Below are 26677 nucleotides of genomic sequence, written 5' to 3' on the forward strand. Positions count from 1 at the left end.
ATTAAAGGTGTTGTTCTTAGATATACGCCTTCAATAACCGTGTTAAAATTCATGTGATGATATGTTTAAGGCGCCTATAATATATTCAAAAAATATTTAGAAGAGAATTATTGTTGGCATTTTTTGTTAGTAAACGCCTTCAATAATCTTGTCCAATAAAAATCTTTTCAAATTTAGTGCATCCAATCACTAACTTTAAGCTTCATCTTTATTATTATACTATTTCTCTTTCCAGACCAAATACAATTTATTTTCCCTTTTATTCCACTTTTAGTATTCGAACATTATCTTTTAGAACCCTATTTTGACTATTCATTACTTATGGACTTTAGCTTTTACTTCATTCAACTATTCCTTTAGCTTTTACAATTTGTAATTTTCTTTTTGGAGAAAAAAATTTTCTCCAAAACCCACCTTATTTCACCTTATGTCAACCCCAACTACAAATACTATTAGGTGTTATTTACGTTAGTAGTAGAGTTTTAATAATCATAATATCTGGTAGCTGATAAATTACTTCACAACAAGGAGTTTTCATTTTATGTAAGTACTGGTCTTATTATTATCTTTTGTTTAAAACATAGTAAACTTAAGTATTGTACATTTTTGTTTTCATATTAATTATTTATATACATTTGATCTGATAATGTAGCAACTAATAAATGGATAAGAGTTTGATGCAAAAGTCAAGATTAAGACAAGAGTACAGAGATGGAGTGGAAAATTTTCTTAATTTTGCATTTAAGAATACAAGTGAAGATAATATGATATTATGCCCATGTGTGAAATGTGGTAATATCGAGTGGCAAATGCGTCAAGTTGTTTATAAACATTTAATTTGTATTGAATTTCTATCAAGATATGTTAATTGGTATTTTCATGGAGAGTCTATACCATCAAGATCTTCCATTATAGTTCTTTCAACATCAAAAGTTTCCTATCACCAACATGATCTTTTTATAACAAATGATATTGATGGCATATTGCGATATGCTTTTAACATTCATAACTAAAATTTTTATAATCTTTCTCCCTAAAATGAAGGATTTAATCAATCCAATGTTGAAATGCATGAATTTGGTGAACCTGGGATAGGTGTACGTGACCAACAACCTAGAGGAGAAGTATCAAAGTTTTATAGATTGCTTGAGGAGATGAATGAAAAACTTTTTAAGGGATTGAAGCATTCAAGGTTGTCTTTCTGTGTTTGTCTTTTCACTTGAAATGCTTATATGGTTGGACGGGAAACTCTTTGACTTTATTATTACAATTTATGAAAGAAATGTTTTCTTTTGCAAAAATTCTTAAATCTTGTAAGGAATCAAAGAAGATGATCAATGATTTGGATCTCGAATATGAAAAAATTTATAGTTGTTCCAATGATTGCATGTTGTATTGGAGGGATAAAAAAAATAAAAAATTTTGTCATTTGTGTGGTATTTCTCGTTGGGTCGACAAAAACCTCGATAAAAAGTTGAATGATGATGGTGACAAGGTATGTGTCAAAAAGAAGCTTGTTAAGGTTTTACGCTATTTTTTATTAATACCAAGACTTTAATGACTCTACATGTCTTCTAAAATTGTAAATTCAATGAGGTGGCATCATGAAAAACGGACGGATAATGAATCTTTGAGGTATCTTACAAATTTTTTAGCATGAAAGTTATTTAATTCTAAGTTTTCAGACTTTGCATCTGATCCTCGAAATGTTATGGTTGGACTGGCATCTTATGGATTCAATCCGTTCAAAATGATGAGTACTTCTTATAGTACTTGGCCAATTGTATTGATTCCTTACAATTTACCACCATGGATTCCTATGAAGCAACAGTCATTTATATTACCTATGATAATTCTCGAAAAAAAAAGGTTCGGGTAATGATATAGACATCTACTTACAACCTCTTATTAAAGAGTTAAAGTAATTATGGGAAAGAGTTGAGACCTATGATGTATCAAAAGTAGAGAACTTCAATATGCATGCTGCTTTATTATGAACTATCAATGATTTTCTTACTTATACGAATTTATTTGGTTAGAGTACAAAAAGTCATTATGTTTGTCCATATTGTGCTGCACAGACATGTTTGACATGGTTACGTAATGGTAGAAAGTTCTGTTATATAGGACATCATCGATGGTTAGATGATAATCATCAATTTAGATTCTAAAAACATCTCTTTGATGAAACTGAAAAGGTGAAGAGATCGCCTTTACCCATTACTGGGTCTAATATCTTGTCAAAGTTAAAAGATATCAATTTCACATATAAAAAATGACTCCATCAAGAAAAAAAGTTAGGGACATCTTTAAAGGTGTCTAGCCTCATATTACGTAAACTGGTGATATTATGCAGAAGTTGATGATCTTGATGTTCAAAGTGATAAAGAGGACGATAAAGTAAATGACCCCAATGAGTATGAGTTGTGAAAAAAAAGAAGTATATTTTTTAAGTTCCTTATTGAGAATATAATTTATTACGTTATAACCTTGATTTGATGCATATAGAGAAGAATGTTTATGAAAATTTTATTGGAATAATTTTTAATGTGAGTAGAAGATCTAATGATGACTTGAAGAGTCAGTTTGACCTAGTTGATATGAGGATTCACCTAGACCTTCATATGATATTGCTTTTTAATGGTAAATATCAATTGCTTGCTGCTTGTTTTAGGTTTTTAAAGTTGAAAAAAATTTGTTTTGTAAGGTTTTAAAAAATGTCAAAGTTTCAGATGGCTATGCATCAAATATATCAAGATATGTGAATATGAAAGAGCTAAAACTTTATTCATTGAAGTCACATGTTATCACATTTTGATGCAAAACTTACTTCCAATTGCTTTATGTTCATCAATGTCAAAGCAAGTGACTTCTGTGGTAATTGAATTGAGTAACATATTTAAATCTTATGTTAGAAATGTATAAATATGGAAGAGCTTGACAAAGTTCAAGATCGAGCTGTGATTACTTTATACCATTTAGAGAAGATCTTTTCTCCAAACTTCTTCACTATTATGATGCATTTGGTTATCCACCTTCCATATGAAGCAAAAGTCAGTGGGATGATTTATTATTGATAGATGTATCATATTGAAAGGTATTATTTGTTAATAGATTGTTTACATTTTTATTGATTATCAAGCCAATCTACTTAAAATAACATATGACTAATGTTTTATGCTATAGGTTTTTGGAGAGATTAAAGTCTTATTGTCACAACAAATGTTATCCAGAAGGTTCTATTATTGAAGGATATTTAGCAAAAGAGTGTATGGCATTTTATTCTCGTTATTTGAAAGATGTTGAAACGAGATTTAATAGACTTTTAAGAAATGTTGGTATGCAACATATAGACTCGGCCTACAATTATCTTTTTCAAAGTTTTGGACAACCCATAGGTAAAGCTGAATTGGTAGAGTTAGATGATAAATCTTAAGCATAAGCATATCAATATATTCTTTTTCATCATGACTCAATTGAATCGTTTCGCACGAAAGTTGTTTAGCAAGAAAATTATTCATTACATTAGGCATAATTATTTTTTATTGTTAATACTTTATCATGATGTTTTATAGTGAGTATAGAAATAATTTGAAAGATTCTACACATTATCGACGATCAAACCCTTGAGAGCTTGATAAGTTATTCGTTGAAAACTTTCATGAATTGTTAGGAGCAACTGTAAGTAATGCCATACTTTTCATTATTTTTTTTATCAACATAGAATGCTTACGATAAAAATAACATTAATAACATATATATATATATATTCTACTTTTATAGGTTTGGAGTGGAAGGCTTGTTAGTGAAAAGGTGAAGTGTCTTTCATACGGTCCAAATCGAATTGTGAAATGATACAAAGGTTTCATCATCAATGGATTTAGATTTCACACAAAATCTCGTGAGAGATTTAGAAGTATACAAAATTCAAGAGTTATTATGACTTCATCAATACTAGCTATGCTAGTGCTAGGGACACGAACCCTTTAGAGAGAAATGTTGACTATTATGGCATGATTAATAATATCATTGAGTTGAATTATTATAGCAAGTAAAAAGTTGTCTTATTTCAATGTGATTGGGCTGATGTGAATAGTACGAAAGTTCTTAAGAAAGATCAGTACATATTTACACTTATGAATTTTTTTCGATTGATTCACACTAGACGACATCTCATCGATGAACCTTATATATTTTCATCTCAAGTCAAATAAGTATTTTACTCTAAAGATTTGAAAGAATTGGGTTGGTTTGTTGTTCTTCGAAACACACCTAGAGACTTATTTGATATGGGGTTAGATACCAAAAATGATGTTGAACATGAAACTGAATGTTATCCTTTTGCTGAACAAAACTTGGATGAGAATATCTCTAGCACCTACACTCAGTGGGTTTATAAAGATGTTACTAAAGACATTTACAAACTATGATTCCATGCATCTATAATTTGTAATTCAAGTATTTAAGACATAATGTAGTAAATAATAGTATGTAAATAATGTCATATTCGCTATTGTATAATTATTGTCTTCTAAATCATACATTATATTTTGATTTAATTAAATTGATATGTTCTTTATATATCGTAGGTTTTGATTTCTTAAATTGTTAATTCTTTATATATCTTCTGAACTAATATTTTTTCTATATTCGCTTTTATGATGTAGGTAAGCTATAATATGGAGAAGTAGGTTGAAAGGAAGACATATCAGAGATATTAGTTTAGAACTGTCTATGACATTTGTAGATATTAACTATAGGCTAAATCCTTTGGAGGCAAATGAATGTATTGTTGGATCTAACTCCGTCACTTCTAACCTTTCAACTGATATTAAATTTGACAATACGAGAGGTCCAAGTTTAAATAGTATCCCATCAATTGATTATGCTTTAAATTTGAATGCAGGTATGATATACTTCAATTTTAGAATTCGAGTATAATGACTAAAGTATTGTGATTTTATAAATATATTTTATATTTGTTGCAGTTGATAACAATGGTCAACGGAGGATCAGAGGCCAGACAACTTTGAAGAAATTGTTTGCACTACCTCCTAACGAGTGTATTATAGGGTCTACAAACTCTGATAAACAACCAATTAGTGAAAAGGCTCAACTATTGGCTGGATTTCTAGGTATGCTAACCCGTAATGTTAAAGCTGATATGTTAAATTTTATTAAGGTATTAGTATAATTAATTAGATATATTCAAATTTTTTATTTTACATTTTGTTTACTTATTCAAAGTTTTCCTATTATATTATTACAGTCAAGATTTGTACTTGAAATATCAACTTCATTTGTGCTTAAGTCATTGGAAAAAAAAATGGAAAGATTATAAGCTTAGTTTGAAGAATAAGTATTTCAATCGAAATAATACTGTAGAGGTGATGATGCAAAATCTATCTCGTAATGTGGTTAGGTGGTAATATGAACAACTGGTTAGATTTTGTTTCTTAAGAAAATGAGAGGTACTAGTCTATAACTTTGTATAATATAATGAAATGATGAAAGTGTTTGATGGTTTCAGTTGGTAATATTTGCATTTCTATCATATACGCGATTAGTTTTTATGACAGGAAAGAGAATAGATTAGGATTAGTAGCATAAAGCAATAGAAATATACACACAAATGGATCAAAAAGTTTTGCAAGAAAGTAAAAAAAATTGTAAGTTTATGATAATTAACTTATTCCAATGAATAAACTTTTTCTGCCATTAAAAGGTAAATATGCAAATTAACATTTATTATTCTGTTTTAATAGATTTGATTGTTTCAATACATGATATTAAACTTATCGAAAGTTTTGAACTTAGTTACACAGATGATATGTATGAAAAGTTACTGTTTATGTATATTTACACCTTTAATATCTGGTTGTTGTTATTGTTGTATTTTAACAGTTTCGATAACTTCAATACTTGATATTAAGCTTGTTTGATTGATTGAACTTAGTTTTTATGGTTGATATGGGAGAAAAAGTTATCAGTTATGTCTGTTTGGGAATATTTTTGCATATAAAAGGAAAATATACAAATAAATTTGGATGCCTTTCAACATATTGAATGGCTTCAATCTTTTATATTAAACCGGGAAAAAATAATTGAATTTGGTTTCCATAATCGATATGTGTAAAAGCCCAAAATGCTTTTATTCTTTGCATTTGTTTAAGACTATTATGTTGTTACAAGGTCAAAATATAAATAAATGAGATTAAAATTATTCAAAAATTTAATACTTGATTGCTATGATTGATATGCATAAATAAATTATGGTTGATATGTATCTTATCAAATAACATATGTTTTTGCATAGGAGAATGAGATGGGCGATACAATTAGACGTGTGAAACTTTTTCGCATAACACATAGGAGAAAGCAAAAGAAAAAATGACTGCTGAGATTGAAGTAGCATATAAAGGTTCTCTCAACATGCAAGAAATGAAAAATCGGATATTTATAGAAGTTGCTAGAAAAGAAAGGCATGGACAGGTTTGAGGCCTTGGATTGGGTCCAACACTATCTGCCTACTATGGACATAACTCTCTGCAATTTATACTCTGAGCAAGTCAGTTTTCACAAGACATTTCAATATTAAGAGGGGAGTTACAAACTATACAACAACATTTTCAGCAAATGGAAGCAAAAAAAAGAACAGAAGTGTGCCAAAATTGAATAAAAATGTGCTAGAATAGAGCTAGAATGTGCAAAATTTCAGCAATTGCATGATCGATTCGATCATCTTATAAATTTTGTGTAACAACAATTTTCAGGAAATGATCTTGGTGCTCCACCAACTCAGGTATTATATTTAGTAAATATTAAAATTTTTAAATAAAAAAAAAGCATACAATGAAGTGTTAAAAATTGTATGGTATTATTCAGTAGGTTCTTGAGCACGCTAGTGACCAAGGTGAAAATTTTTCTTCATCAATTGACAGCCAGCAAAATGTATGTAGTCATCAATTTCATACATTTTAATTTTTTATTTTGTTAATGTATTAAAAATATTTGAATGTTATTATACTAATTATTAAACTTTGTATTAATTAGATGTATATTTAAATGTGAATGAAGTTAATATTAATTTTAGTTTTGAATTTAAGCTCTTTACTAAAAATAAAATTTATTATAAGAAACTAAAAAAAATATATTTTTACATAATGACGGGTTTGCATTGAGCAATGCCGTTAAATGAATAATTTAGTGATGTTTGTAGCATAAAACGCTACTATAAGTAGCGGCACTCTTTCCAGCAAACGTCGCTAGTTAGGTGGCGTTTTTTATATAAATATCACTAAAGCAACGGTATTTTTCTCATAACAACACCATTGAATTAGCAGTGCCTACAAGATACAAACGCCGCTAATACTAAGGCATTTTCAGATTTAAATGCCTCTAAAGTAGTAGTGTTTTCTGTTACAAACGTAGTCAATATAATGACATTTTTCTCATAAAAATATCACTGAATTAGCGGTGACTAAAATATACAAATGCCACTAATATTAAGCCGTTTTTAGATTCAAACTCCTCTAAAATAGTGGCATCTCAAATATATAAATGCTGCTAAAATTACGGCATTTCAACTATAAACACTATTAATATTGAGGTATTTTTTCGAAAATGCCGTTATTTACCGCGATATGTGTATAGATGGCACTCTACATGGTGTTTTTCGCAAACATTGCAAACTTTATAGTGGCGCTAATAAACGCCGCTAAACAGTAAAAAAAACATCTCTAAAAACCAAAACTCCTATAGTGAAGGTTGGATTGAAAAAGTATGAATCCCATGCATTTGAAGTTGGTGGCTACAACGGGTGAGATTTACATTTTTGAAAAATGTTTTACCTACTAAAGAATGTGGGATTTAATCACAATGGTTTGCCTTTTTCTAGGAGATTAATTTTTCATAAGATTGAGATTTAATTCCAATGATCATACAATATTCGTGACCATCTTCATTTTTTTATACTAAAAAAAATCTAATTTAAAAATAAAAAATAGGGAAGATGGGCAAATTTATTAGAATGCTTGAATAAGAGCTACTAATGGAAGAACTAGTTATGTTTTTACACATCCTTTGTTTCAAAGCTCTTTCATTTTTCTCTTACATTCTTTGGCAATCTGCAGGAGGTTATCACTCTACCCAAATGGAAACAAGAAAAGCAATGGCTTTGGCTTCATCTCCCTTTACTTACAAATTGAAGGGACAAAAAATCTTCCTCGTACTTCGGAAGTATACGCCAACTTTAGGTTCTTCATACTTGATCAAATTCGCGACAAATACTTTACTATCGAAGGTCTATCTTTTCCTACATAATTTGAAAATAAAAAAAATTAATTTAAATTTCAAACTTATTAAATTTGATTTTTTAAAATTAGTGCATCACTTGAGCTACACTTCGAATTCAAACTCCATATATTTATATAAGATAATAATAATATCTTGTTTTGTATGTTGAAGAAGATGATGGGGCGATTAAGCGATTTTACAGTATGAAAACTGAATGGGGCAATGCTCAATTACTCTCTTGATCATTTTAATGATGCTTCAAATGGATACTTAGTTGATGATTGTTGCACATTTGGGGTGGAGATTTTTGTGATCAAACAAACAGGAAAATTGGAGCGTCTTTCCATGATAAAGGATCCTCCCAACAATAAAATAACTTTCACCCTCCAAAACTATTCAAAATCATACTCTGATTCCTATACCTCTAATGTTCAAACCATTGGAGACTCAGAATGGTAACACTGCCTTATTTCAAACTTATCACTTTTCCACTTCCTACTGAATTTTGTTGGTATTTATGGATTCTGTCGATGAAAATATACAGGAGATTGATAGTTTATCCCAGAGGAGACGGAGCCCAGAAATATATAGCACTTTCTGTGTTCTTGGAGCTGGTAAAGGTTTACAATCTTCCACCTAAACGAAAAGTGTATGCACAATACAAGTTAAGAGTCAAAGACCGATACTATTCTAGTAACAACAGGGAAATTACATGTAATCGACCTTGCCTTGATACATTTGCAATACAAATTTTTCTTCTATTTTGTTCTTAATCTCTTTAAATTCTCCCCCTTTGTAGATTCATATTGGTTTACTGCTGCATCTTGGGATTGGGGTTCTTCATACTTCATGTCACTGCTTGATCTCCAGGACAAAAACAAAAACTACATTGCAAATGATACTTTGATCGTTGAGGCAGAATTCATCATCGTTTCTAAAGTCAAACTTTTCTTATAGAGCTAATTTATTCAAGGGTATATTGCTATATGGATCGATGCATTTAGCTCTTCCTTTGTTAATTATTACTAAAGGAAAAACAATATAAAACTCTTTATTTCCCGTATGTACTGCTCAAAATTACAGTGAAAATGTTTTTTTTATTATAAATCAGAGATTTAAAGATTGAACTCTATTTAAAAATTATTAAAAAATAATTAATTCAATCGATTTCATTGTTAATTTTGAAATTAAAAAAATTAATTTAATTAACATATTAAATCGTTTTATTTAACCGATTATTATTAAAATTGAATAAATCAAATGGATTTATTGAATCGAGTAAATTTCAATTTATAAGAATGTTGGAATAAATTAAATTTGATGATTCGTGTTTTTATATCATATAAAATATTAAAATTTATATATTTATATAATATTTTACATAAAAATTTAGTGTAATTTATATTGATATAAAAATATATAATATATTTTTATAAATTTAATAAATTTATATATAATTATTATTAAAATTTTAAATTATATTATTTTTATATTTTATTTTTATATCGTATTATTATATAGCGTAAATTATTGGATTTAGAATATTCATATGATGCTTACTCTAGATAAAAAAAGAGAGGAGAGAGAAAAGACAAAACGATGTAGTTTCTGTCCATCGCTCAACCTCTGGGCCTTCTCGGTAAAGGCAACGAATTTTTAAGTAACTAATAATAAATCCATGAAAAAACAAACAAATAAATAAATAAATCTTGCAAAGCAAAATAAAAAAAGGGGAGTTCACGGTCTATGGAAACTACTGGCTCCTGTCGGCTGTCGCGCGTCCGTCATAACAATAGCCGGTAAGAAAATCGCCATTGGTGACCCCAAATTCCTAACCCTAACTATTATAATTTCTTTAACAAACTATTTACTTTTTGTTTTTTTTTTTCAAAGATGCAAGAATCTGGATGGTTCAATTCCTGAAAGCGATGAGAGATGAGAAAGGAGAACAGAAGGTATACAATATAACATATTAGAGAATTGCATCTAACTTTTTGTGGTCAATATTGAGGAATTTTAGGTGTTTTGGAATGTTGCTTTCTATTGAATCTTCTCGATCCTTAAAATGCTCTCTACCAAATATCTGCTGATAATTTAGTGCATATTATAGATGTAATCGAATCGAGTTGAATTGATATAATAAAAAATTTGAGTTCGATTGAATTTTAAATTTTAAGTTTAAATTTGATTTAAAATAAGAGTTAAATTACTCAAGTTCGATTGATTAAACTTATTTATTAAATAAAAAATAAGTTTAATTTTTATGTTCGACTTCAAATTTGATTATTTATATTTAAATTTGAGTTTAAACTCGAATTTATATATTTATAAAGATAAAATAGTAATTTTTAATTAAAATAATATAAATATATATTAAAATATAAAACATCGATTAGATTCATCAATTACTCTAGCGGAATATTAGGAAGTTTAAATTTGATTTATTCAAAAAGTCGAGTTACTCAAACTCGACTTGATAATGATTGAGCTGAATTTAAATTTTATTCAAGTTTAGTCCAAATAGCTTGTAAGCACTAATGTGTGATTTACACCCCTAATGCATATGATGCTCTGCAGGAACTGCTGTAAATGTTTGGCTTACCCTATATTATAATATTATTGCACCAATGGAGGCAGAAGTTCAATGTGGTTATATGGAGCTAACCAACCTTGTTGACGGTGTTGTCACTGATGATTCTGATATATTCTTGATTGCAAAAGGATAAGTCAACTGAGCTTTTCCCATGGGGAAGGCCAGATCTTTTTGTACTTCGCAAGTGAGTTGCCTTACATTTAGCTCTTAGCTTTTAACAAAATTAGTAATCGCATGTTATTTGCCTTTAAAGTATGTTCTGTCTTTTAGCAAACATTTTAAGAAGACCAACACTTTTGGGGTTCTTGCTTTAGTATGTTATGTATGTGATAATTGTTTTATGATTTGCTTTGATTGCATGCAGACTGTGCTGTGAGAAGTTTGGCAGAAATCAGACAAGTTGCTACTGCCTGTTTTAAGTGAGTACGAAAAACGTGAGGTTTGAGACTTGTCCCTCTCCATATCATTTCTACATGGTTGTGCACATGATGCACTTGAGAGCATTTGCAGCATCACCTAGTAAAAAATAAAGAATAGAATGGTGACTGTTCATGCTTCTTTATTTTGTGATTGTTGGTGGATTTATCAGAGATGAAGTTACTGATACCATAAATTTTAACTTGTTCATTGAAGACTCAATTGCGACTGAAAGCGTTTTACACTTTCAATGAGAGATTTGTGCAAATTCGTAGCAAGAGAATTAAGAAAGCGGTTAAAGGAATCACTAGAAATCAATCCTCAAAATTGATAGATGATGCCGTGCAACAAGTTCCTAAAAGTAGGAAAACGAGAAGAGTTAGACCAGTTCCAGGTGGAGATAACAAATCAGGGGAACCTTCAAATAACAATGAGGACATAGGTTCTCAATGTCATAGAAAATCCATGGAAAAATCAATGCCTAAGCCACCAAGGAAAAGACAGAACCCTGGTAAGTATGCTACACCTGTGATGAGCACTCCAGAACCACCTTTGCAGGCAGCTCGCAGGCAAAAATCTATTAAACAATCACCTGGAAATGGAAGAGGTAAAGGTAAGCAAATCCTGATTTTGAACATTCTGAAACCAGCTCTTCTGCTGGAAATGGTGGCAAAAATTGTCAGGAAGTTGACGGGGAGAGGTTAGATCGGCCCCAGGTAGAGCGAAGGGTAAGCTTTCCTCCTTTTTGGGTTTTCCCCGTTTAATTTCCCCACTTTCAAAAACTCCCTTTTTAACATTTTGGAATATAATGGCTTGCTTCAATCCTATTTGTTTATTCAGTCTATAAGAATTATTCGGAGCAGCTAAATTGTATAACAAACTTTGTATATCTTGTAAGATGAATATAAAGAGAGAAAGCTTTATTAATGGCGATCACAACCAAATATTAACTTTGCTCTTGTTCTTCATTTCTCATTCCTTCTCGCGAGATATGCTGGGGGAAACATTAAAAAAAAGAGGGTCATTCAGCTACTTGGAATCATCTATTTCCCCTTGCACCTCTAGAGAGCCAGCAGGTCTGATTTGCACATCTTGTACTTCTATAAAAGTAGTTGGTACGACACTTTTCTTCTTCTTTCCTGTAAATTCCATTGGGGCATGATGGAAATAACCTTCAGTTTCACAAGTTCCACTGAAGTTCTGCCACAGCTAAAGCTAGCTCTTGCTTCCATTCCAGTAAAATATATTGCCATTAAACCTGTTACCTTGAAGGCTTCTTGGCATATGAGCCAAAGTTTGTCAAAAATTAAAGAATATAAGAAAAGTTTTCTGGTATATCAGTGACAATCTTGTTCGTAAAAGCTGTGTGTCAAAAATAAGATTTGGACTGTAAAGCCGATGTTCCAGGCTGGCAAAACTGTGAATAACAATATGAGCTTAGTCCTTTCCAAGATATTGTATATCTCATCAGTTCTAGGATGTGTCTTATCAACAGAATAGAATTGATGAACTTCCCTATCAACCTCAATCCAACGGCAACCCGGCGTCTTATAAGCATTCCGCTCCTTCAACTTCTTCCTTAACTTGCGTACATCATCCCATTTCCCTAACTCTCCATATAAATTTGCCAACATGATGCCATAACCACCATTGTTTGGGTCAATTTCAATCAGTTTTTTTACTGCAAGCTCTGCCAAATCCGAGCGACCATATATTTTACACCCATTTAGCAATGAGCCCCAAACGACCTCATCAGGTTCCATCTTCATACAATTAATGCCTTCCAATGCTTCTTCAAACTTTCCTGCTCTACCAAGAAGATCGATTAAACAACCATAGTGATCAATCCGAGGTTCAATATTGTAACTACTAGTCATCAATTCAAAATAAGCACGACCTTTTTCAACCAATCCTCCATGTGCACAAGCATTCAACCGACTGATAAAGGTAACCGCATCAGGTCTTATATCATCAACTCCATCATCTCCTCAAACACACTAATTGCCTTGTCACTTTGTCCATGTAGTGCAAAACAATTGATTATAGAGTTCCGAGATGTCAAGTTTTTCTTGGAACTCATTTCAAAAATCTTTCTTGCTGTTTCTAAGCTCCCACATTTCCCATACATATCTATCAAAGCATTAGCTACTAAACAATCATTACCAATACCATTTCTATAAACAAAACCATGGATTGATTTACCAAGCTGAAACATCCCAGTGTTTCCACAAGCTGATAGACTGCAAACAACTGTAACCTGATTAGGCCTATTCACTGCCTCTCTTCCCCCCATTACCATCTTTCTCAAGAGTGAAATAGCCTCAGAAAAGAATCCATTCTGTGTGCACCCTGCGATAACAGCATTCCAAGAAGAACATCCCTATCAGGCATCTTCTCAGAAAGCAAAACAGCCTTTCCAACATCCCCTACTCTCATATACCCAGAAACCATAGCAGTCCAAGACACAACATTCCTTTCAGACATTTCATCAAACAAATCCCTTGCAATCTCAATGCAAGAACCAGTCCTCGAATACGAGTCAACAAGAGCCGTTTGAACAACTGGGTAATGTCCAAAACCCGATTTAAAAATCTGGGTATGAACCAATTTTGTGCCATTGGACTCCAAAACCTCAGGAGCTGATTTTAAGACATGAGGGTAAATAAAATGGTTGGGAGTTGGCTTCCCCTTGCAAAGTGTCATGAGCCACCCTTGTATAGGGCCATGATCGGGACTTAGGTTGCCATGAGCCACCCATGTATAGGGTCATGGCCGGGTAGATCCCTTGTGCTAGGAAAAGTGTCCCCATTTCAAACATTGTAACGGTTACTGGTAGCATAGCTCTAAAAGTTCTAAGGCTCTTTAGAGGGTGAGCCGGCAGCGTAGTGTTGGGCTGTCTCACCAGGTGCTATGCGAGCTTAGGCCACCCACCAAGGGCTGCCCCCTGGCCCTGGTGATGGTGGGAGGTCCCGATGTATGATTCTCATTTATAATAAAATTCACCTCGATTGAATGCCCGATTGTTGCCTCGATGCGTTTCTTTCTTTCTCGATGTGAATGTGCCTTGTTGTGTGTGTATGCTTGAGATTAACCTCGATATATTGTGCCTTATTGTGAATGCTTGAGACTAACCATGGTTTATGGTTATTTGTTCAGATCTCGATCTATTGAAGGCTGACTTGGGTGGAAGCATCCATTTAAGTGCCACACGGGCTAGTACTTGTTGAGAGAAAGCTTAGTCCGTGACACGTGGTATCAGAGCACGGTTGAGAAGTACTAGAAAAATGGATGAGATGGCCACAAGTGGTGGACCGGATCATCAACAGAGGATTGAGGAACTTGAGGCCGCAATGAAAACTCATATGGTGACGAAAGACCAAGTAAGGGAGATCGAGACAACCTAGCGGGAGTTGTCCGATACTCTCCACAATGTGAGCGAAGAGGCTAGAGATGCCTTGAACATTCTCCAAAAGGAGTTTGAGGAGCTCAGGGCCCAGGTGAGCATCCTACAAATGGCTGTGGCCAGATCAGGTTCGAGCTCGATAGACAGGGGACAAAGGCCCAAGGTGCCGGAGTCTCGATGCTATGAGGGGGCAAGGGATGCTAAGGAACTTGAAAATTTCCTGTTTGACATGGAACAATACTTCCGAGCTGTACACACAAGTTCAGAGGAAGACAAGGTGACAACAGCGTCGATGTACCTCGCAGGGGATGCCAAGCTGTGGTGGCACTCCAAGTTTGCCGATGATGAGTGCCTGATTAAGACTTGGACGGATCTGAAACGAGTGAAAAACTAATTTTTTTCGGAGAATGTGGAGTATATGGCTCGAAGGAGACTTCGAGAGTTGGTGCAAACCGGAATGGTGCGAAAGTTCGTAAGAAACTTTTCTACCCTGATGCTGGATATTAGGGACATGTCCGAAAATGACAAGATGTTCTATTTTCTTGAGGGCCTCAAGCCTTGGGCGATGACAGAACTACAAAAGCAGAAAGTGCAAGATGTGGCCACGGCCATGGCTGCAGCGAAACGTCTTCATGATTACAATGATGGCTCCTTAAAACGAAAAAATCCTCCATCAACTGGCAGTAGCTTTAACTTTGGGAGTGGGGGAAAGATGACTAGGTTGGACCGACCCTTCAGTGGGGGATCAGACAGGAGGTCCTTTGGTTGAGATAGCACCCAGCCCAAGATAAACAACGCAGGAATTTTCAAGCCTAGGCAACCGCTAGCTTGCTTTCTTTGCAAGGGACCGCATCGAGTGGCTGAATGCCCGCACCGAGGAGCCCTTAATGCCTTAAGTACCTCATCCCAAGAGTCCGTAAAAGTGCCCGAGAGCGTTGAAGAAGCTGAAGAGGAGCCAGCCAGGATGGGCTCAATAAGGTTCCTCAGTGCCCTCCGTACCCAATTGAACACTATAAAGAAAGAGCAAAGTAGAGGCTTGATGTACGTGAACTTGACGATCAATGGGAAAGCCACCAAGGCCATGGTGGATATGGGTGCAACCGACACTTTCATCACACCAGAAGAAGCAAAAAGGTGTGGTCTTCAGATTAGTAAAGACTGTGGACGAATGAAGACGATCAATTCACCAGCCTTTGCGATCAGTGAAAGCTCTAAAAGTGTGACAACCTGATTGGGGCCATGGGAAGGGAAGGTAGACTTCACAGTCTCTCCTATGGATGACTTTGATGTCGTTCTCGGGTTGGACTTCATGACGTTGGCTCAGGTGATCCCTATCCCCGCTACTAGCTACTTGTTGTTTTTAGGGGAACACCCATGTGTGGTACCAGCCAATATCTTGCCAAAGAGTGGGAAGAAAATGATTTCGACTTTGCAATTCAAGAAAGGGGTAAAGAGAGGGGAACCCTCTTTTGTGGCCATGCCGATCTACAAAGAAGGGTCGAAAGTAGAACCAATACCCGATGGCATGAAGAGAGTGTTGGAAGAATTCAGAGAGGTGATGCCAGAGATGTTGCCCAAGGTTCTACCCCCTCGACGAGCAATGGACCACGAAATTGAGCTCCTCCCAGGAGCAAAACCCCCTACTAGAGCTCCCTATCGCATGGCCCCGCCAGAGTTGGTCGAGCTGAGAAAACAGTTAGATGAGCTTCTACAAGTCGGGTTCATCCGACCATCAAAAGCTCCTTTCGGAGCGCCAGTGCTATTCCAGAAGTAGCATGATGGGAGTTTGCGCTTATGTGTTGACTACAGGGCCCTGAACAAAGTCATCGTAAGAAACAAATATCCTATCCCGCTTATAGCAGACTTATTTGATCAATTGAGCCGAGCCAAGTACTTTTCGAAACTGGACCTGAGATCTGGATACCATCAGGTCAGAATCGTTGAGGGAGATGAGCCAAAGACCACTTGTGTAATACGGTATGACGTATTTGAATTTCTTGTTATGCCCTTTGGACTAACCAATGCTCCTGCCACATTTTGTACATTGACGAATCAGGTGTTACATGACTACCTTGACAAATTTGTAGTCATTTATTTAGACGATATAGTGGTGTACAGCTCCACCTTGGAAGAACATCAAGAACACCTACGCCGGGTATTTAAAAGGCTGTAGGACCATCGGTTATATGTAAAAAGAGAGAAATGCACGTTTGCTCAGACCCAAATCCACTTTCTCGGTCACATTGTCGAACATGGCCACATTCGAATGGACATGAAAAAGGTTAGGGCCATCAAGGAGTGGACAACACCAAAGAATGTTAGTGAACTCCGCTTATTTTTGGGACTAGCCAACTATTATAGAAGGTTTATGGAAGGGTACTCTCATAAGACCACGGCCCTCACAGAGTTATTGAAGAATGAGCATAAATGGTGTTGGACCAACGAGTGCCAAAAGGCCTTTGAGAGATTGAAAGATGCTATTATGAAAGATCTCATCTTAGCTCTCTCCGATATTGAAAAGCCTTTTGAAGTTCAAACGGATGCATCAGATTTTGCTATTGGAGGTGTGCTTTTACAACAACATCACCCGATAGCATTTGAAAGTAAGAAGCTAAGTGAAACGGAGAGAAAATATACGACCCAAGAAAAAGAGCTCCTGGCGGTGGTTCATTGCTTGAGGGCTTGGCGACATTACTTGTTGGGTTCACACTTTGTCATGAAGACGGACAATGCAGCCGTTAGCCACTTTCTCACCCAACCAAGGCTTACGGTGAAACAAGCTAGGTGGCAGGAATTTTTAGCGGAGTTCGACTTTCACCTTGAGCATACCGCTAGAAAGACCAATCAAGTGACGGATGCATTGAGCAGGCGACCAGAGTTGGCGGCCCTCAGAAGAATGGCCTTAATGGCAACTAATAGAGCCACTACGGACATTCATAAGTTGATTGAAGATCATCTAAGGAAGGACCCGCAAGCCTGTGCCATCTTGAAGCTAGTGGAAGAAGGGAAGTCCAAATACTTCTGGCAAGAAAATGGTGTCTTGTGAACCAAGGGGCCTCAAGTGTTTGTGCCGAGAGCAGGAGGGCTGAGACAGATGCTGATGAGAGAATGCCATGACACCCCATGGATGGGACACCCAGGCTGGCAACGTACTTTAGCGTTATTGAAACAAAGATACTATTGGCCCCACATGCGACAAGATGTGATGGACTACACAAGACTTACCTCATTTGCCAACAAGACAAAGTCGAAAAGAAAAAACCTGCGGGCATGCTGGAACCATTACCGATACCCACCAAACCGTGGGAAAGCATCCCCCTCGATTTCATTTCGAGCCTACCTAAGGTTGGGGATCTTGAAACTATCTTGGTGGTAATTGATTGGTTCTCCAAGTATGCCACATTCATCCCCGCTCACAAGTATTGTACAGCAGAAGACACAGCTCGACTATTGTTCAAACATGTGGTCAAATATTGGGGCCTCCCTCAAAACATCGTCAGTGATAGAGATCCGAGATTCACAGGGTCCTTTTGGAGGGAACTTTTCAAGATTTAGTGGTCCCAACTCAACATCTCTTCGAGCTACCATCCTCAGATCGATGGCCAAACGAAACGTTTCAATAGATTATTGGAGGAATATTTGAGGCACTTTGTCCAAGCTAACCAAAAGGACTGGCCTTCATTGTTGGACGTTGCTCAACTCTGCTTTAATTCCAACAAGAGCTCTTCCACTAACAAGAGCCCATTTGAGGTGGTCACCGGACAACTACCAAGGCTACCCCACACTTCCTTGGAACAATATGGAGGAAAAAATTCGAGAGCTTTCAACTTCAACAAGGAGTGGAAACAAAACACAGAGATTGCACAAGCTTACCTGGAGAAGGCATCAAAGCGGATGAAGAAATGGACAGACAAGAATCGCAGAGCTCAGCAATTTCAAGTTGGTGATTTGGTTCTGGTTCGACTAGTCCCAGAACAAACTAGGTTCTTAAGAAAGAGAGATCGTAGACTGGTGCACAAATACAAAGGTCCAGTAAGGGTCATTTCCAAGGTGGGGAACGCTTCTTACAAAATCAACCCACCGAAGTGGATGAAAGTGCACCCAGTATTTCATGTAAGCAACCTGAAGCTTTTCCATACAGATCCTACAGATATTAGTCGAAGGGAGCCAACCAGAGCCGCCATCACCATGAAGCCACCCTCAGAGCGTCGAGTCGAAGAGATCTTAGCCGACAGGAAAACCAAGATATCTCGAAGACTAGTTCGGGAATACTTAGTGAAGTGGGAGGGCTTAGGACTAGAAGAAACCATCTGGGAGAGAGAACACGACCTCCAGAGATTTCAAAGGAAGATTGAAGAATTTCAAGCCAGCAAGTCGACGAGGACGTCGATAGAATAGGTGAGGGAGGATGTCATGAGCCACCCTTGTATAGGGCCATGACCGGGACTTAGGTTGCCATGAGCCACCCATGTATAGAGCCATGGCCGAGTAGATCCCTTGTGCTAGGAAAAGTGTCCCCATTTCAAACATTGTGACGGTTACTGGTAGCATAGCTTTAAAAGTTCTAAGGCTCTTTAGGGGGGTGAGCCGGCAGCGTAGTGTTAGGCTGTCTCACCGGGTGCTATGCGAGCTTAGGCCACCCACCAAGGGCTGCCCCCTGGCCCTGGTGATGGTGGGAGGTCCCGATGTATGATTCCCGTTTATAATAAAATTCACCTCGATTGAATGCCCGATTGTTGCCTCGATGCGTTTCTTTCTTTCTCAATGTGAATGTGCCTTGTTGTGTGTGTATGTTTGAGATTGACCTCGATATATTGTGTCTTATTGTGAATGTTTGAGACTAACCATGGTTTATGGTTATTTGTTCAGATCTCGATCTATTGAAGGCTGACTTGGGTGGAAGCGTCCATTCAAGTGCCACACGGGCTAGTGCTTGTTGAGAGAAAGCTTAGTCTGTGACACAAAGCATGTGACGATAAAAAGCAAATGCAGAGGTATGATAGTTGGGGTGAGAGGCATAAGCTGTAATCATGGCAGTGTATAAGTAAATATTGGGAGCATAAAGATGATCAAAGAGTAAGCGAGCATAATAAAAGTCGAAAATCTTGAGTGTGCAAAAACGAACCAGCTTGAAGATGTAGAATTGGGTTTGGGACTGGCCGTGGGTGATGATGAAGGATTGGAGTTGCTTCAGATGGTTGAGACGATTGCATTTTTCCAGGATTGCTAAGAAATGTTGGTTCATTTTTAGTTGGCTTAAACCATTCATGAAGCATGCCTGTTTGTACCGTGTCTATTCTAACGGAAATACGTGAAAGCTTATGAAAGTTATGACGTTTGGTTCATATATTAAAAAATTTCTCAATTAAAATTAAATAATATCCGAATCTTTATTATTTTATTATAATAATTAAGTCTTCGAATAACTATTTTTACTTAATTAAATCTTAAAAAAAAATAAATCCGTACATAGAGTTTTCGTTATGCGCATCCAAAAAAATATTTATTTTTATTTAATTGAGCCTTAAAAAAATAACTCGGTACGTAAAACTTCTGTTATGCGACATTCCAGAAAATGTTGAACGGGTGCCATGTGGGGCATTCGAGAAAATTGTTTTCATTAGTTAAACCTATGATTTCCAAGTCACGTAACAGTAACTTATCATTGCGTCAAGAATCCCCTCCCCTCGACTGAACCTTATTGAATGAAAATTGATTAACCATAATCATCAATTCTCATTTAATGGAATGTTCAACTGAATGCAAATAAATGTTTAAAAATTTAATTACATAAAAAATAAATATTGGAGAACTTAATTAATTATAATTTTTATGATATTTAATTTTAATTTAGAGATCTTTATATATTTAACCCAAAAGATTTTCATTAGTTTCCTTTATTTTATTATATTTAATTAGTTTTTAAAGTATTTATGGTAAGAAATATACCTATTTAGTAGTTCAAGTCACAAGGCCTAAAGACCACTACTCCTAGATCTTCTAGAAGACAGTTCAATTATAATTATCTTCTAAGCTAGAAAATTTGCACATATAACTAAATCGAATTATTACAGTCCCAAATTATGAAGATATGATTGTAACTTTCATGTAGAACTTGTCTTTGGTCATTTTATCTGTACCCGTATGCTTATTAGCATAATCAAACATGAGTTCTTGGAGACTAAGACCACCAAGTATTGTAGCTGCTTCTGTCCTACACTCGGTAAGAAATTCGTATCAACTACAATTGTAAGCAGATAATTTGCAATATCTAATTTTTTTTTTCTACCTGTTTATGGAGTTTTTGCATTATCCTTCAGCTGTTGTGAACACGTATGGGGTGTACCGCTGAAGGGGCCTGGGTAAGTTGCAATATTCAGGCCATTGTCAACTTTCATTGCAGCAGTTGAGTGCCATATTCCTTGTTGATGGATTGTATCTTGGAAGGTAATTAAAACTATCTCTTTTAAGTGTTTTAATATTACCAGTTATAATTAGTAGAATCATTTCCAACATGCTGCACATCCCTACTTTGGTTGGCCATTCCTTCTATAATCACAAATTGACAAGCCTGATTCAATCTTAATGTTGTAGTGCCATTGGAGCATTGATCTTATCAGCTGAGATTTATGCTGTATTACGGGGAATAGCTAAAGAAGAAGAGAGGACCGTTGATGATGATTCTGGACTCTTGTCCGGTTCTAAGGTCCCTTTGTTGTGAAGAAATGTAGCACAAAAGTTCTTAAAGGAAAACAATATTGTTTACCGCATTGTTCAATGATTCTACCCTCGTTTCATTTGAATGCTAAAATATCAATGAATTTGTTCAATGCCTTTGAAAACAAAATAACCAATAAGTTTGATCAAAGTCGAGAATTTAGCTTGTTTCTTTGCTTGAACGACACTTCGCTTCATGGGATTGACAATGACAGCTTGGGTCAACAACCTTTTCTACTTAATAAATCAGTTGAACCTGCTAAAGAGAGATGAAGGGCCCTCCAACAATGTAAGGAAGGATCGTCTTCAGGTGGATATGAGACTAGGTAGTTTAGAAGTTGCTTATTATGTTCCAGGGTATTTGTGTTTTCTGAATTGTTTTTCTTTAAAAGCATCAGGCATGTTTATTTTCGTGGTTGTCATTCTCCTGGGAAAGACTCTTTACATTCTCAGGTATAATAGATGTACTGCCCCAATCTCACGTCTGAATATTGGGAGGCTATGTTATATTATACATATGGCAACTTGCATTCACAACTTGTGAAACGTTTTTTGTGAGATAAAATCATAAAAATCATAAAAATTCCGAATCAAAATGATAATACCTTGCAGGTTAGTATAAATCTTCACAAAATGACAATACCTTGCAGGTTAGTATAAATCTTCACAATATATGTATTCAGGATATATGTATTATTTTTGCTAATATGAGCTAGCTATAAGCATAGGCCATACTCATGGCATTTAACATAGTCCAAATTCGGCTTAAGTAAATTCTAATAGTTTTTTTTATAATTATTTAAGTAAATTCTAATAGTTTAAATTATTTTCTTGTTGGTTTTAGAAAAGTACATAAAAACATCACATGTTTTTTTTTTATTACTTAAATAATCAAGCATTTTCAAATGACTGATAGAATCCCACCTATCCTAGAAGATACTCTTCATATCTGTTTGAAAAATGAATATGATTAAACCATCAGAATTCAAAGGTTTCCCAATCAGTTTATTTTTTCCAACAATCTGATTGGTTTCCTGGTTGAATTGGTATAATAAGTGTGATCATGCATAGCTTCATGAAACAGGACTAAGATGAACAAGTTTGTTTAACCATTTTCCACATTGTCAACAGTTCTAGCTGACTTTATGGTAACATTTTTTTGTAAACAATCTGACCATCTAAAAACTCTAAAAATTTAAGAAACAGAAAAAAGAAATGATGTGCTGATCAATTATATATTCATGGGAATCAGAAAATCTTTTTGAGCAAAACCACATTCAGTCCAATCATTCTTCATCAACTCCTTTGGTGTTGGGAATATATGATAGTACAGGAAAACTAAATAAAATGATATGTTAGATAGAGATGGAGATGGCAAGAAGATATGGCTACAAGGAAGTCCTACCATGCACAGCCATGGTTGCAGTAGAGTGTTCCAATGTAGTCATAAGCATTCTATTCAAAGCTGCTTCATTGAAGGGGTTGAGCTACTACGTCTTCATCGCCTACTCTTATGTTTTAGGCACCCTTGTTTTCCTCCCTTTAATCTTCCTCTTTAATAGGTCTTTTTCTCTTTTAATTCTTCTAATAATCAATGAATAAATGTATATTTTCATAGAATTTCATTTTAAAAGTTGTTCTCTCACATGTCTTCTTTGTTTGTCTGATGTCTGCAGACAAACAGTGCTTCCTCCCTTGAAGTTCCCTCTCATCTCTAGAATATGCCTTCTTGCAATTCTTGGGTATGTATTGAAGCACTCCATTCTGCACATAAATCAGTAAATTTCTGTTTCTTCAATTCATTTGACGTACTATTTTTTTATAGTGAGAAAGAAAGAAAAAAAAAAACCCCATGATTTTTATCTTTTTGAGACAGGTATTCAGGTATGATATGCTCATATAGAGGTATAGAACTTGGCTCTCCAACTCTTGCTTCAGCCATCAGCAACGTCACACCAGCTTTTACCTTCATACTTGCTGTCTTATTCAGGTTTCTTCCCTCTTCCCTGGTTTTTCTTCAGTTATGCTATTGTTTAATGTTTACGAACCTTCTATGCTTGAGCTAGTTTCCTGAGTCCTTTTCTTGTCTCCTGTCTTTGGACATGTCATAACAAGGATGGAAAAAGTAGCATTTAGAAGTCCAAGTACTCAAGCTAAAATCATCGGCACCATTACATCAATATCTGGTGCATTAGTGATTGTTTTCTACAAAGGTCCCAAAATTGTTTCCTCTGTTTTACTTCAATGGCCTCTGTGGTCATCTCAATCAAATTGGATCATCGGAGGCCTCCTAGAAGCTGTTTCATATCTTCTTTATTCATTCTGGTATATTATTCAGGTAAAAAATATGTTTCCAAGCTCCACCATGAATTCTGTAATCTCTTGCATAAAACTAAACTTGAATTTAATAGCACTTTACAGTCCCAAGTGATGAAGATATATCCAGAAGAAATTGTTGTAATTTTCTTTTACAACTTGTCTGTGACCCTTATATCTCTACCAATAGGCTTACTAGCAGAGCCAAACTTGAGCTCTTGGAGACTAACAACTAGTATAGCAGATGTTGCAGTCCTATACTCGGTAATAATAGTAACCAATTGTTCAACTACATAATTTGCAGTATCTCTGTATCTGAATGTAACTTTCTTCCGCACTACTTGTTTAGGGACTTTTTGGATCGTCATTTAGCACTGTTGTTCACACATGGGGCGTACGCCTGAAGGGGCCTGTGTTTGTTGCAATTTTCAAGCCAACTTCAATTGTCATAGCAGATGTTATGAGTGCCATATTCCTTGGTGAAAAAGTGTATTTGGGAAGGTACTAAAACTCTCCCTTTATATCATCCAAACATGTTAAACATTTCTACTTTGTTTGGTCAATCGTTTTATAATCACAGTTGACGGGCCTGAATCAAACTTAATTTTGCAGTGCCATTGGAGCTGTGATCGTAACTGCTGGTCTTTATGCTGCATTATGGGGGAAAGCAAAAGAACAAGAAATGACAGATGATGACTCTGGTTTAAGCACCTTAGGACCATTGTCTCGTGGTACGGTCCCATTGCTGCAAAGCTAAAAAGTTGGTGAAATGTAGCAGAAATGTTTTAGCCATTTAGCATGGGGCAATGGCCAATGCTTTCACACTCATTGGCATGCGAAAACATCAATGTTCAATGCCTGCAGATATTGGGAACAAAAGGTTTAATGAGTTTCTTGGATCAAAGTTGAGAACATTGTACTTTAGCTTTCACCAGAAATTGCATCTGTGATAGTTTATATCAAAAAAATTCTGATCAAATAAAACCCAAAAAATCCATGCATAATTGAAAAACAAAAATGAATCAGCCCAACTATGGATGAAAATCAGCAATGACCAACCTCTTAAAATGTGTTTCATTTTTTTGGTGATTGAAAAAGATTAGAAGATTGTTATAAAAAAAGCCAACATTGTTTATCTTTTGGAGACAGGTTTTCCGGTCAAATATACCCATTATAGAATATAGCTCACCAACTCTTGCTTCAGCCGTCCGCAACCTCTCACTAGCTTTTACCTTGATACTTGCTGTCCTTTTCAGGTTTCTTGCCTTCTTTGATCTCATCAGTTTTGCTTTTTCCATGCATATACAGTTTTATCTCAAGCATAATAATATTCCTATACTCCTATTAACTTCAACTTCATACAAACTTGCTATGGAAAACATGGAAATCACAGTAATCATCAACTAAAATGCTCCTGTCGCTTTGTTTTTGCCTTTCTTTATTCATTAAGGCACATGATATTTGATCTCCATATTCTCCCCCATGTGAAGGAAAAGAGGTTCATAAAGAAGATTATCATAATAAAGTGAGTGTGGATTACCCTTGTAATCCTTTGTGAGTAAGCGATTTATAAGTCTAAAAAATCCGCAAATAAAATTCAATAAATCCATAAATTTCAACTGAATTGACGTTTATTTAATTTTGAAAATGAGATAGTTACATCTGCTCCTAAACTAAAAAAAAAAAAACAAAAGTGGATTGGAAAAAACAAAGAAAATGATTGAGTGGAAAATAAAAACATATATTGCATGTCAATGTCAAACAGAAATTTTATAATTTTATTTCAACTTGATTGACTAAAATCACATTCCATCTGTTGAAGAAAGCTTATGAGTGCTGTAGAAGTGACCATGGACAGGATTTGATATGACCACATGCACATGCCCTAAATCGTCTTGAGAAGGATACCATAACAATTACCAAAGGATGGAAAAAGTAGCATTGAGAAGCTGAACCATTCAAAGCTAAAATAATGGGAACTAGACTATCATTATCAAGTGCATTAGTAGTTCTCTGCGAGGGTGAGGAGGCCAAAAGGAAGATTCTGGTGAGTTTTGAGGGTTTTTAACACTGATGGTCGTTGACTGACGGCGGCAGATAGGGAGGATGTTGGTTTCGTATTAGAAACAGGGTTTTTGGGATTGAGAGAGAGTGGTGAGGCTTTTAGAGGAGAACAAAAAGAAAAAGAGATTTTATATTAGACTAAAAAAAAAAAAAGAGAGAGACTTCGGATTTGCTCAAAACCAAACCCGAAATCTGTACGCCGGACTCAAAAAGATTGCATGTCAGCAAATAAGGATGTGAAAAAAAATTTTAAAAATAAAAAATTAATTTAAAATTATAATATTTAATTTCATTTAAATTATATTTTTATTTAATTCGAATCAAATTTAAATATTAAATAAATTATTAAATTATGATTGAATTATATATTTTTATTAATTTTTATATTTTTTTAATTTTTTATAAAATAAAAATAATTATTTTATATATAAATTTATTTAAATAAATTAAAATTTTTATTAAAATAATATATAAAAATACAAAATTTTAAATTTTAAAAAATAATAAATCGAACCAACAAAACCGATAAAGATGATGGGGCTGTGCTGGCTAGACAATGGTTTACTCCCTTCCGGTTTGAAAAAGTTTGTTCATGTTAACTTTGTTCATCTGTGTTTGTGAAGGCCCACCAAATTATATATTCCACGGAACAATGCAGTTTCAAATATCCAACACTAATCCCTACTAAAATAGTTTAAACTTATCATCTAAATATAAAAGTGTAAATTTTAAAAATATAAACTATAAAAATGTTAACAATAATCGATTTAAATATTTTTAAAAATTTTTAATTTAACAAATATATCTTTAAATATATAACTTTTATTAATTTATTTAAATTTAATTTAAATCAACAAAAATTACAAATAGAG

The 26677-nt window shown here is 34.7% G+C and overlaps 1 protein-coding gene and 2 pseudogenes across 2 annotated transcripts; 2 read left to right on the plus strand and 1 right to left on the minus strand.

The window, feature by feature from the left end:
* The first annotated feature begins 4734 nt into the window (after nt 1-4734).
* LOC149511816 (uncharacterized) lies at nt 4735-9252 on the plus strand (annotated as a pseudogene).
* A 2772-nt stretch (nt 9253-12024) lies between these two features.
* LOC111291614 (pentatricopeptide repeat-containing protein At1g33350 pseudogene) lies at nt 12025-14300 on the minus strand (annotated as a pseudogene).
* A 7419-nt stretch (nt 14301-21719) lies between these two features.
* LOC111315946 (WAT1-related protein At5g40240-like) lies at nt 21720-24772 on the plus strand. 2 transcript variants are annotated; one of them, XM_022917965.2, is made up of 8 exons: nt 21720-21751; nt 22785-22987; nt 23102-23167; nt 23302-23415; nt 23541-23763; nt 23847-24005; nt 24091-24242; nt 24354-24772. In XM_022917965.2, the coding sequence occupies exons 2-8, from the start codon at nt 22791-22793 to the stop codon at nt 24496-24498; spliced, it is 1056 nt and encodes a 351-aa protein (XP_022773700.2). In that variant the 5' UTR covers nt 21720-21751; nt 22785-22790; the 3' UTR covers nt 24499-24772. The 2 variants fall into 2 exon arrangements, with proteins under 2 accessions (XP_022773700.2, XP_089609527.1); XM_089753401.1 differs by lacking the exons at nt 21720-21751; nt 23847-24005 and having other exon boundaries at nt 22359-22987.
* Nucleotides 24773-26677: the final 1905 nt, after the last annotated feature.

This window comes from Durio zibethinus, chromosome 24 (genome assembly GCF_047325235.1).
Source record: "Durio zibethinus cultivar Kanyao isolate XHJ-2024 chromosome 24, ASM4732523v1, whole genome shotgun sequence".
In the NCBI taxonomy this organism is placed as follows: domain Eukaryota; kingdom Viridiplantae; phylum Streptophyta; class Magnoliopsida; order Malvales; family Malvaceae; genus Durio; species Durio zibethinus.

What these genes read in the sequence shown, in the direction of transcription:
- LOC111315946 (XM_022917965.2), top strand. Translation starts at nt 22,791, where the DNA reads ATGGAGATGGCAAGAAGATATGGCTACAAGGAAGTCCTACCATGCACA. An exon ending in CATTCTGGTATATTATTCAG is followed by an intron (nt 23,764 to 23,846) that starts GTAAAAAATATG and finishes AGCACTTTACAG; the next exon opens with TCCCAAGTGATGAAGATATA. An exon ending in GAAAAAGTGTATTTGGGAAG is followed by an intron (nt 24,243 to 24,353) that starts GTACTAAAACTC and finishes TTAATTTTGCAG; the next exon opens with TGCCATTGGAGCTGTGATCG.